Source organism: Cololabis saira, chromosome 19 (genome assembly GCF_033807715.1).
Source record: "Cololabis saira isolate AMF1-May2022 chromosome 19, fColSai1.1, whole genome shotgun sequence".
In the NCBI taxonomy this organism is placed as follows: domain Eukaryota; kingdom Metazoa; phylum Chordata; class Actinopteri; order Beloniformes; family Belonidae; genus Cololabis; species Cololabis saira.
In genome coordinates, this window is record NC_084605.1 from 2,869,650 (window position 1) to 2,883,115 (window position 13,466).

Genomic DNA, 13,466 nt, shown 5'->3' on the forward strand with positions numbered 1-13,466 from the left:
AACGTAACAACATAATATACAAACGTAACGATATAATAATAATACAAACGTAACGATATAATAATAATACAAACGTAACGATATAATACACAAACGTAACGATATAATATACAAACGTAACGATATAATATACAAACGTAACGATATAATATACAAACGTAACGATATAATATACAAACGTAACGATATAATAATAATACAAACGTAACGATATAATACACAAACGTAACGATATAATAATAATACAAACGTAACGATATAATACAAACGTAACGATATAATAATACAAACGTAAGAACATAATATAAACGTAACAACAATTATACAAATGTAACGATATAATACAAATGTAACGATATAATACAAATGTAACGACACAATAATACAAACGTAACAACACAATTATATAAACGTAACGACACAATAATACAAATGTAATGATATAATAATACAAATGTATTAACACAAACGTAACGACACAATAAAGAAATTATTGAATACCGTTCCACAGTTAAACTCATTTAACACATACCTGGAAAATAAAGGATAAATGATCTCGCCAGTGGTACGGTGTTTCCTCTAACCAGAGCTTTTATTTATGAGAAAACCCCGTTGGTGGACGCAGACCCGAGTAATCGATCCCTGATCCTGCCGGATCTAAACCTTCTCTGTGCAAAATACAGGATTTTCTGTTTTTTTCTTGTAAATACACACCATTGTCTCTTCCTATTCCATTTCCAGGGCCACGGCGCGGCCCCGGGGCTCGGCCTCTACCCCCTCCTGTGGCCGTACGCCAACGGGACGGCAGCGTCGTACCCGCCGGGACTCAACCTGCCGGCCAACTGGGTCCACTCGGACGGGCCCGTCACTGTGAACTCGGAGACGTCTCTCAGGAGGGTAAACATGCTAATCTCATGTAGCCGTAACGGTCAGGTATCGGTGGACGTGACGCTTTAGTACCGAGGATTTTTAGTGCCAAAATTAAACAAATACATCATTAATTAATTTATTGTTTCATCAATTAATTAAAATGGAAATGAAATATATCATTCATTAATTAAATGTATCATGAATTAATTAAAATGGAAATGAAATATATCATTAATTAATTAAATGTATCATTAATTAATTAAAATGGGAATGAAATATACAGTGTTGGGTGTAACGCGTTACAAAGTAACGCGTTACTGTAACGAGATTACATTCGCCAGTAACGCAGTAATGTAACGCGTTACAGTTGTAATTTGGGTAATCCCGTTATAGTTACACTAAGACAAGAAAAAATATGTTACATTAGTTACTTCAACCTTTTCAGCTACATGTAGAACGGGAGAACAGAAAAGAAAATCAAACTTGCCTTTCATGCGTCTTCATCATGGATGTATTATAAAACGGTCTTCACGTGTTGCACTGCAACACTTGTCTGACTTAAGGCTGATTTATGGTTCCGCGTTAAATCGACACAGAGCCTACGGTGTAGGGTACGCGGCGACACACACCGTACGGTGGCGTCGCCGCGTACCCTACACCGTAGGCTCTGCGTTGGTGTAACGCAGAACCATGAATCAGCCTTTAACGTGATCTTACGGGATTTTACAGGATTTTACGGGACTTCTGGTGCTGATCTGGGCACTGCAGTAATAAAGTTCCAACTACAGGACTGTCTCAGAAAATTAGAATATTGTGATAAAGTTCTTTATTTTCTGTAATGCAATTTAAAAAAAAAAAAAAAATGTCATACATTCTGGATTCATTACAAATCAACTGAAATATTACAAGCCTTTTATTATTTTAATATTGCTGATTATGGTTTACAGTTTAAGATTAAGATTCCCAGAATATTCAAATTTTTTGAGATAGGATATTTGAGTTTTCTTAAGCTGTAAACCATGATCAGCAATATTAAAATAATAAAAGGCTTGCAATATTTCAGTTGATTTGTAATGAATCCAGAATGTATGACATTTTAGTTTTTGTAATTGCATTACAGAAAATCACAATATTCTAATTTTCTGAGACAGTCCTGTAAATGTTGTTCATTGGCAATCGAGTTCTGGTGCAGCTCAGGTGATATTGCGGAGTAATCCAAAAGTAATGTAACTAGTAATGTAACTAGTTACTTTCAGCAACCAGTAACTAAGTAGTGTAAGGGATTACTTTTTTTAAAGTAACTAGTAATATGTAATGGATTACTTTTTTTGAGTAACTACCCCAACACTGGAAATATATAATTCATTAATTAAATGTGTCATTAATTAATTAAAATGGGAATTAAATATATATGTAATTGATTAAATGTGTCATTAATTAATTAAAATTAGAATGAAATATGTCATTAATTAATTAAAATACAATTCATTTTAAGTGAAAAAAAATAATTATTTCAGTATTTAATTAATGACACATTTAATTAAGGGTTTATTTCCCTTTGATTTGTTTAATGACTGTTTTGTATTTGTATTCTTTTCTGATGTTTTGTGTAATTGTTTTTCTTTTTTAACATGCTTGAAATAAAGATATCAATCAATTAATGACACATTTAATTAATGATATATATAATTCCCATTTTAATCAATTAATTAATTATGTATTTATGTATTTAATTTTGGCACTAAAAATCCTCCATACTTTAGCTTCAAGCTACAGGGCCGGTAGATTTAGGGGGGGTTTGGGGGGGCTTTAAATCTGCTGGTTCTGGTTCTGGGGGCTTTGTTGCCGTGAGAACAGCTGATGAAGAGATGGCCCTGGGGGGGCGGGGGGGGGGGGGGGGGGGGGGGGGGGGGGGGGGGGGGGGGGGGGGGGGGGGGGGCTTTGTAGTAGGAGGGATCTGAGCTTTGGGGCACGACTCGGGTCCAACAGCGCCCCCGTGTGGCCGTTCCCCCGACAGCAGCTTCGTGTCCAGGAATTGTTCCCTCTAGATAATTCTTTCAGTTGTTATTAAATGAACTTTCAGTTATTTTATTTAAACCAGCTGAACATTATTGTTTCCTGGATGCATCTAAACATTTGCCCTCGTTTGAAAACCCGGTTTGAAAACCCGGTTTGATGGGACCACAACCTTTCAGCAGTGACGGTTGTCCAGGTCTACATGAACCCGCCCCCCATCTTTAGGTGGATTACTCCGGTCTGGGGGGTAAATCCGGGCTGTGGCAGCTGCTGGGGGGTATTAGAGTTAATCTGCCCCCCCGGGGCTCCAGGGCCCGTATGGCTCACGTCGGACCTCGTTGCAGCTCCAGCATCATCGGTACTGGTTTACGGTATTTTCCCCAGGTGCGTCTGGTGGGGGTTTATCTTTTTACTTTATTTTTGTATTTTAGTTTTTACAGTAACACAGATGTACGAACAGATAGGGTACCAGGGGCGGCACAATACAGTTTCTGTGTTCGTTTCTTGCTTGGATTGTACCTTACACATATTCAGCCAAACTCTTCCTCTGTTATTATTATGTTTATTTCCTTTTCCCATTCAGCTTTTGTGTATAACGTGATTCCTGTCAGATTGTATACAGGCTTATATTTTTACCACTTTCTTGAGGCTACCACCCTTTTATGCATCAATGAATACGTTGACAATGTCGTTTAGGGGTGGGTTAAAAATATCGATATATCGATATTTTATTGATATACATGTGTAGGAACGATTATCGATACATAAATCAAGTATTGATTTAAACCCTTAGTTTTTTTGAGAATCCCTTCAATTGCCAAAGCAAAATTGGTAATGTAACTAGAATATCGATATCGAATCGTATTGGAAATCGTACCGACTTGGGACCTGGTGTATTGGAATCGTATCGTATTGGGAGTTAGTGATGAAACCCAGCTCTAATGTCCTTTTCATTTTCTATATTCATTTTTATATTGGTGACCGTGTGTTTTGTGTGTTGAATGCAGAACTCCACCGTCATTGTTGCTGTATTTTCCCCCAGGTGCATCTGGGGGGGGTTTACCTGATGGGTGGTGTGGTAACCGTGGTAACCATGTGTTTTATGTGTGTTGAACCCAGACGTCCACCAGTCCGTGGCTGCACCAGACCGCCTGCAGCGCCAGCGACGGTCTGGGTTTGCTGAAGCACATTCCAGTCCGGCCGGCGAGCGCCGACGCCTACCGGCCCCCCGTCAAGATGAGCACGCACAGCAGCCCCCCCATCCCCAAGAACATGATGGGGCATAAAGAGTAAGTTCAGACATTACAACACCTAGAAAACTAATACAAACCCTGTTTTATTATTACTGAAAAGAGCTTTAAGGATAATTAATAGATCTGACTATTATGAACCAACAAATAATCTCTTTATTAAATATAATAACTGTAAATAAATGTGTATATATGTAAATAAATATAAAACACTATAACTTTAAAGTATATTATTAAAAACATTCTAGAATGTGAAACGTCAATTTTATATTTTGTCTCGTTTTTTTTCCATTTTTTCTTTTTCTTCTTTTTTCATTTCTTTTTTTTTCTTTCTTTTTTTCATTTTTTTCTTTCTTTTTCTTTTTTTCCTTTTTTCTCTTTTTTTCTCTTCTCCTTTTTTTACTTTTTCTTTTCTTTTTTTCCTTTTTTCCATTTTTTCTTCTTTTTTCACTTTTTTTCTTTTTCTTTTTTCCTTTTTCCCTTTTTTTCTCTTTTTTCTTTTTTTCCCCTTTTTTTCTTTTTTTCTTTTTTCCTTTTTTTCTCTTTTTTTTCCTTTAAGTACAATTTCGGGGAAAAAAAGTCTAAATGTTGAGAAAAAAGTTGAAATGTTGAGGAAAAAAGTCAATGTCGAGATTAATGTTGAAGTGCAATTTCGAGAAAAAAGTCGAAATTTCGGGAATAAGGTTGAAATGTTGAGAAAAAGAGTCAAAATTTCGACTTTATTCCCGAAATTTCTACTTTTTACTCGGTCGAGGGCCAACGGTGCAGGTCTGGTACGTCACATGACCCTCAGCTGCCGTCGTTCTGAATCCTCTGACTCTTGTGTGTTGCAGAGACGTTCCTAAGAAGAGCTTCTTGGACCCGGTCCGGACTCTGACGCTGGCCCAGCTGAAGCAGGAGCAGACGGACCGGAGTCGCCCCGCGGCGGGGAAGGACGTGCACATCCACCGGCTGTACCTGGACCCGCACGGCAAGGCCCGGCTCTCCAACGCTCAGGTACAAACACCGCCACCGTGGAACCCACGTGCACGTGAATTATGTAGAGTTTAAGCAAGAGTTTAAGGCAAGGCAAGTTTATCTGTATAGTACAATTCAACACAAGGTCATTCAAAGTGCTTTACATCAACATTAAAAGTTGTTAAAAAGTAAGGGCAGTAGATCCAGCAGGTTCATCTCATTCTTAAAATGGCAAGAATTACGTTTCTATACGGTCAAAACGTACAAAAACCGGGTCAAATACAGTATTACAAAAGTAATCTGTGCCGATTCGTGCGGTGAATTAAACCAATTTGACAATTCTACATCACAATGCTTAAGCTAGTTAGGGCCAGGGGGGCGCCGGAGGTATGTCGGGGATATGTCGGGGATATATTGGGGATATGTTGGGGGTATGTTGGGGGTATGTTGGGGGGGGACGTTGGGGAACGTTGGCGGTATGTTGGGGGGATGTTGGGGATATATTGGGGATATATTGGGGATATGTTGGGGATATGTTGGGGATATGTTGGGGGTATGTTGGGGATATGTTGGGGATATGTTGGGGGTATGTTGGGGGTATGTTGGGGGTATGTTGGGGGGGACGTTGAGGGGACGTTGGGGGTATGTTGAGGGGACGTTGGGGAACGTTGGCGGTATGTTGGGGGGGACGTTCAGGGGACGTTGGGGGTATGTTGAGGGTATGTTGGGGTTATGTTGGGGATATGTTAGGGGTATGTTGGGGATATGTTGGGGGGACGTTGAGGGGACGTTGGGGGTATGTTGAGGGTATGTTGGGGATATGTTGGGGGTATGTTGGGGATATGTTGGGGATATGTTGAGGGTATGTTGGGGGTATGTTGGGGGGGACGTTGGGGGTATGTTGGGGATATGTTGGGGATATGTTGGGGGTATGTTGGGGATATGTTGGGGGTATGTTGGGGGGGACGTTGAGGGGACGTTGGGGGTATGTTGAGGGTATGTTGGGGATATGTTGGGGATATGTTGGGGGGACGTTGGGGATATGTTGGGGGGACGTTGGGGGTATGTTGAGGGGACGTTGGGGGGACGTTGGGGTTATGTTGGGGGATGTTGGCTGTATGTTGGGGGGATGTTGAGGGTATGTTGGGGGGATGTTGGCGTGCCCTAGAATTCCTGGTCCTGGTTCGTCTCATCTCTGGCCCAATGATGTGTTTAGTTTTACATTTGTGAAGCTGGAACCCGAGGATTAAAAGGTCCTTCCCTTGTCCCGTCTAGGATGCAGGTCTGGGTTCCGACCGGTCCGTCGTCAAGTACAAGGAGGAGAACAGGCAGATCCTGAAGGAGAGCATCGAGGTGGCCCCGTTCACGGCTAAGATCCATCACCCCGGGACGGACCGGGACCCGCCCAGGGACCAGGTCTTCCCGGTCCGGGTCCCGGCTCTGGCCTCCCAGAGCTCCAAGAGCACGTACTTCACCACGCTGTCCAACAGCATCGTCAACGAGCCGCCGCGGCTCTTCCCCTCCAAGGAGCTGGGGAGCTACTACGACCCCCGGGGGACGTCGCCGGTCAGCGCCGGCGTTAGCGTCGCGGCGGCGGCAGCAGGGAACTCCTTCGCTAGTTTCACCCCCAAGGCCTCGCTGTCCAAGCCGCCCCCGCTCATCAAGCACAAGCCGGAGGAAGGTCTGGCGGGGAAGATCACGGAGCAGCTCAGCCAGCAGGTCAGTTAGTTTAGTTAGTTAGTTAGTGAAAATCTTTATTAATTCAAGATAATAAACATTTACAGGTTTTTCTTTGATTATTTTGACCGAAAAGGTCTGGGCTTGAAGCGTAAAGCTTATCTTGCCCACCTTTTAACATAAAAGAATATGCAAAAAGAACAAATGAAGTATCATGAGGCTGCACAAAATAATAATAATAATAATAATAATAATAATAATAATAATAATAATAATAATAATTAAAGCTGAATTCGCTTGCAATTTTCACCAATAAAGGTCAAGGACTCAAAACGAAGTCCGACGACACCACCCACATGTCTTTATCACAAACCGTTCAAAAGTTATGGCAAAAAAATAGGAACTATCCAATATCGACCAATCAGCTACTGGTATCTCTTCCTGTTTAACGCTGAAGTTTGACGCAGCGTCACGGCCACGCCATTTCATGAAAACTTTTCATTGTTAACGTCTTTTGTGTCTCCTGAGCGAGTTTTATGTCGAACCGACGATCCTGCTAGGAGGAGTTCGTACGACACGTGAAAATGGCATAAATTGTGCCAAAATTACGCGATTAATTCAAAATGGCCGACTTCCTGTTGGGTTTGGGCCATGGCGCCAAGAGACTTTTCTTTAAGTTCTGACATGATACAGGTGTGTACCGATTTTCGTGCATGTACGTCAAACCGTATTGTGGGGCTTGAGGCACAAAGTTTTCTAGGGGGCGCTGTTGAGCCGTTAGGCCACGCCCATTAATGCAAACCATTAAATATCACATTTATCACCAGGACTGGCTTGGAGCAAAATTTGGTGACTTTTGGTGGCACGTTTAAGGGTACAAAAAGGCCCTCTATCAGGTCGCAATTAAAGAAAAGTCTCTTGGCGCCATGGCCAAAACCGAACAGGAAGTCAGCCATTTTGAATTAATCGCGTAATTTTGGCGCAATTTATGCCATTTTCACGTGTCGTACTTTAACGTACTCCTCCTTGAAGGATTGTCCGTTCGCCATAAAACTCGCTCAGGAAACATGAAAGACGTTAACCATGAAAAGTTATCAGAATCGTGAGTTTTCGTTATATGGCGTGGCCGTGGCGCCGCGTCAAACTTCAACGTTAAACAGGAAGTGATACTACCTCTTCTTCCGGCTCTCGACGAAGGTGGATGTTTTTTCTGCTCCTCTCCCTTATCAACCTTCCCTGCTACTGCTTTTGTTTGTCTCGTCTTCAGAGTCTCTTCTTTTCACTCCTCCTAAACTCTACAATCATGGAATTGGTTAACTGGTCTCTCAGCACAATTGACCCAATTTTTGCGACAAGAAGTCAGGGGGTAAGGGAGCCCTCTTGCCCCGATGGGACATTTTTTGCTGGATACACAATGGATTCCTACAAATACTGGAAACCTTTGTGCTTGGCGATTCTGTCTGTCGAGGACGTTGAAGATGCTTCATAATTGGATTTATGATAGCAGGATTTCTCTTGATCGAAGGAGGGGGATTCCTGGTCTACCGACAAACGCGTAAGTCGTCGACAGCTGTTTTGGCTCTTTCAGAGCTGCCGGACGTGGCTGAAGTGTCAAGCAAGGTGATCAACACTCAGACTTTAACGTTGGGGGAGCAAAGCCGTAAGCTGGATGCGATTCTCGAACAGAATCGCAGGCTGGCGGCGGTCTTTGAGCTCATTGGCAAGATGGATAAGACCTTGGAGAAGTTGGAAGCTCGGTTTGGTGGAAATTGATCACAAATTCGTCTGATTGGAGTCGCCATTGATGAACCAGAGACTGAAGGCAGACGGAAAATTACTGAGGCTGCCTGTTTTTGCAATATAATTGTTGATTCTATAATCTGGCCTTGACAGGGCGGTTTTGGCCGATCGCTCTGGTCACAATCTTCCTGGTGGAATGTAAACAAGGTGACTCTGCCCCCACTAACCCTCCCCTCCCAGGAACATCTATGGACCTGTTTTCAGAACTGTACCGGGCCGCCTGATAACATCAAGGACATTGGCTGAGGAGCAGCTCTGAACGAAGTTCACGGACTCATCGCTACACATACACTTAACTGATAACCACACCTCCCTCAACTCAACGCCTTCCTCGGCTCCCCCCTCTTATCAGCCCCCCCAACAGTTTCCGGGTTTCGAGCGACACGAAGGCCACGGCCCTCACTTGGATGTACTGTGCCGGGATTTAGCCCCACCCCTTCTTCTGATTGGTCGATATGTGATAGTTCCTATTTTCTGCAATAACTTTTGAATGGTTTGACATAGAGAGTCGTGGGTGGTGTCATCGGACTCGGTATTGAGTCGTTGACCTTTATTGGTGAAAATCGCACGCGTGAGGCCCCGTTCATCGCTGCTTGCAGCTTTTATATTGCTATTGTTTTAGATCATTTTCTTTTTAAGGTATTAATGTACGGCTTCCATGTGAGTTTTCCAGGTGTCGCTGGTGCAGCAGCAGGTTCACGCCGCCGTGGACCGGATGGAACGCCGCAGTCCGGCCGTGGACGTGGCCCTGTCCTCGGCCCCCGCCCACCACCACCACCCGCTGCAGCAGCACCTCAGGGCGATGCCGTCCCTGCACCGCGCGCCCGTCTTCCACCCGCCCACGCAGCTAGCGCTGGAGCGTAAGGAGGCATCGGAGCGCGAGCGGGAGTGGGAGCGGGAGAGGGCGGCCTACGGCGGGCGGCTGTCGCCCCCCACCCTCACGCCCATCCAGCCCATGAGCACCAAGGCCTCCGCGGAGCAGCAGAAGCCGCCCACGCTGGTGCCCGAGCTCAGGGACGTCAAGGGCCACGGCGGCGGCAGCATTGTCGCCGTGACCTCCGCGACCTCCGCCGGCAGGGGAGGGTTTTACAACCGGGAGAGAAACCCCCCGGCGGCAGCGACGGCGTCGGTCATCGTACGTCCAACCATGTCCCTGAGGTACGACTAGGGGTGGGACGATACGGGGTGATACGTGGCCCACGATAATTTATTTATTAAGATTATTTGTGTCAGGGACAATGAACAAAATGACATTAGTCTCACAGATGAGAAAAGATGCTTTGTACCGGATTTAGCTTACTAGCTACTCTCCATCCGTAGTCCGTGGACTAACGATAATATCACGATACACGATATCTACAATATTTGATATTGTAAGAAATTTCAACGATATATCACGATATGTGACTCATGATTCATTACTGTGGCGATATGTGGCCCACGATAACAATATCACGATATATCTACGATATTCGATATACTGTAAGAAATTTCATTAATGATATATCACGATATATATGACTGAAAAAGAAAAAATGGTAACACATGATTCAATACTGTGGCGATATGTGGCCCACGATAACGCTAATGTCACGATACACGATATCTACGCTATTCGATATATTGTAAAACATTTCATCAACGATATATAGAAAGGAAAACGTCTGTAGTTATGCATGTATTCAATGCCAAAAGGTCATACAATGTACAAAGAAAGCGTTTGTATAGTCCTGGGTTCGGCAACCCAAAATATTGGTGGTGTCATCGGACTCGGTTTTGAGTCCTTGACCATAATTGGTGCAAATCAGCCCCGCCCCTTCATCTGATTGGTCGATATTTGATAGATTCTATTTTCTGCCATAACTTTTGAAAGGGTTGTGTCATCGGACTCGGTTTTGAGTCCTTGATTAGAGAGCGTGACAATATATCGCAATATCGATTTATTTATTTATTTTTTTCCCCACCACTAGGTACGACGGTCCGCTCGGTGCTAACAACAAGTCCTCTTCTGGAGCTGCCATCCATAAGGAGCCCCACCCCCCAGGGAGGCCCGAGGGCGGGGGGGGTACCAGGACCGCCGCCGGGACCGGGGAGCCCGGTATCGGCCGGGTGATCCAGCCCAACTCCAGGCTGGATCTCACCTGCGTCCAGTACAAAAGCACCTCCGTGCCGGGCCCCCAGGGGGTCCCGGGGGTCCCGGGGGCCCCGGGGGTCCAGGGGGCCCCGGGGGTCCAGGGACCCCCCCCTTCCAGCAGGGCCGGGGTTTTGGTCTCAACAGACTCCCGGTCCGGGGGCCCCTCCTGGGACGGGTTGGCCCCCCTGAGGGTCCAGAACCACGACTGCCGCCCCACCACGTCTCCGGACCCTTCGGCGGGGCCGCCCCCCACCCAGAGCCCCGCCCAGGCCCCCCCGGGCCCCCCCACCTCCGTCTCCGGCCCCCAGCAGCCGCCGTACCCGCCCTCCTTCATCCACCTCAAGAAGCACAAAGCCGCTCTGGCCGCCGCCCAGTCCAGAAGCCACGCCCCCCCCTCTGCCCCCCCCGTTCCCGTGACGACTAGAACTGGAACCCCCCCCTCGGGGTCGGACTCGGCCCCCCCCGGCCACAGCCTGACCCCCCCGCCCTGCTCGTCCGGCGGGTCCACGCCGGGCACCTGCAGCCCCCTGCCCAACGGCCAGCCCTCGGGCCCCGCCCCCTCGGGCCCTGGCCCCGCCCCCTCAGGCCCAGGCCCCGCCCCCTCGGGCCCCCCCAGCAACTACCACAAGCTGAAGAAGGCATGGCTGACGCGGCACTCGGAGGAGGACCGGAACACGGCCGTCGCCGTGGTTACCGCGGTGACCGCCGCCCCCCCTGTCGCCTCCGCCGCCGTCGTCAGCGTCAAGGTTAGTTAATCTTTATTTCGGTCAATTATAAGCATGAAAATCAATAAGCAAGATAGTAAACATTTACAGGTTTTTCTTTGGTCAACATGGTGATTATCTGTTGTAGTATTTTAGCTCCAGTTGTAGTATTTTTAACTGATTTATTTATATTTTATGATTTATTTCTAACTAACTAAGCCAGTTTGACGTGGCGCCACGGCCGTTACACGAAAACTCACGATTTTGATAACTTTTCATGGTTAACGTCTTTTGTGTCTCCTGAGCGAGTTTTATGTCGAACGGACGATCCTGCTAGGAGGAGTTCGTTAAAGTACGACACGTGAAAATGGCATAAATTGCGCCAAAATTACGCGATTAATTGAAAATGACCGACTTCCTGTTCGGTTTTGGCCATGGCGCCAAGAGACTTTTCTTTAAGTTGCGACCTGATACAGGGCCTTTTTGTACCCTTAAACTTGCCCCAAAAGTCACCAAATTTTGCACCAAGCCAGTCCTGGTGATAAATGTGATATTTAATGGTTTGCATTAATGGGCGTGGCCTAATGGCTCAACAGCGCCCCCTAGAAAACTTTGTGCATCAAGCCCCACAATACGGTTTGACGTACATGCACGAAAATTGGTACACACCTGTATCATGTCACAACTTAAAGAAAAGTCTCTTGGAGCCATGGCCGAAACGAACAACAGGAAGTCGGCCATTTTGAATTAATTGAGTAATTTTGGCGCAATTTATGCCATTTCTTCGGCCGTTAATACGGCCCGAACCGTAACGTGCACCCAGGTGTGTTATACATCAAAATGTGCGTCTCCATCCTCCGACGACGACGGGCATTACTCTTCTCAGTCAAAAGCGTTACCGTGGAGACGATAGACGCTAAAAAACACGCCCCCCCTTAATCTGATTGGTCCATATTTGATAGTTCCTATTTTCTGCCATAACTTTTGAATGGTTTGATATAAAGAGTCATGGTGGTGTCATCGGACTCGGTTTTGAGTCCTTGACTTTTATTGGTGAAAATTGCACGCGCGAGGGCCCGTTCATCGCTGCTTGCAGCTTTAATTTTATTTGGTATTTATGTTTAAAGTGTGTCTTGCTGCTTTTAATGTTGATGTAAAGCTCTTTGAATGACCTTGTGTTGAATTGTGCTGTATAAATAAACTTGCCCTCTCTTGCCTTGATCAGGTGGCGAAGCCGCTCGTCACGACCGCTAACGCCTGCAACGCGGCGTCGGTGTCGGACATGATCAAGCCGTGCACCGTCAACCTCTGCGCCTCCACGTCCGGCGAGGAGCTGGGCAAGGACTGCGCCAGGGCCGAGCGCGAGCGGCAGCAGCAGCAGCAGCAGGAGGACAAGGACAAGGTCACGGCGTTGGGAGGCGGCGGCGACGACAGGAAGTCGACTCACCCGTCGCGGCGGGCGAGCAAGCGCTCGTACGACTCCGGCTCGGAGAGCGGCGGCGGAGACGACTCGGACTCGGCCAGCGAGAGCAAGACGGAGGGCCGGGCCAAACGGCAGCCCAAGCCCACGTACAAGAAGAAGCAGAACGACATGGCGAGGCGGAGAGGAGACGACCGCGAGGACGACGACGGGAAACCCAACGGCATCTTCAGGTCGGCCCGCGAGAAGACCAAGCTCAAGCTGGCCAGCAGCAGTAAGTCCTTCCTGGTTCCTAAACAAACCTTTCTGAACCAGCGGTGGTGATCAGGGATCCAGATAATACTCTGAAACACTTGCTGGTGACACTAATATATACCTGCGTGTCATCTGCATAGCTGTGGTAGTTTACAGAGCAGGGGTCGTCAACCGCGGCTCTAGAGCAGCATCCGGTTCTTTAGTGCCGCCCTGGTGGCTCCTGGAGCTTTTTCAAAAATGTTTGACCTTTTTTTTCCTTTTTTTCTTTTTTTCTTCTTTTTTCCCTTTCTCGAAATTTTGACTTTTCTCGACATTTCGACTTATTTCTCGAAATTTCTACCTTTTCTTTTTCTCAGCATTTTGACTTTTTTCTCAACATTTTG

The 13,466-nt window shown here is 46.1% G+C and overlaps 1 protein-coding gene across 1 annotated transcript in view; it reads left to right on the forward strand.

The window, feature by feature from the left end:
• Positions 1-13,466, forward strand: part of LOC133419738 (probable JmjC domain-containing histone demethylation protein 2C) — a 122,845-nt gene that overhangs the window by 80,207 nt on the left and 29,172 nt on the right. Inside the window, 7 exon segments of the mRNA XM_061709143.1 lie at positions 742-897; positions 4,006-4,175; positions 4,970-5,132; positions 6,369-6,812; positions 9,244-9,736; positions 10,615-11,450; positions 12,634-13,102. Coding sequence (XP_061565127.1) covers positions 742-897; positions 4,006-4,175; positions 4,970-5,132; positions 6,369-6,812; positions 9,244-9,736; positions 10,615-11,450; positions 12,634-13,102 — 2,731 coding nt within the window.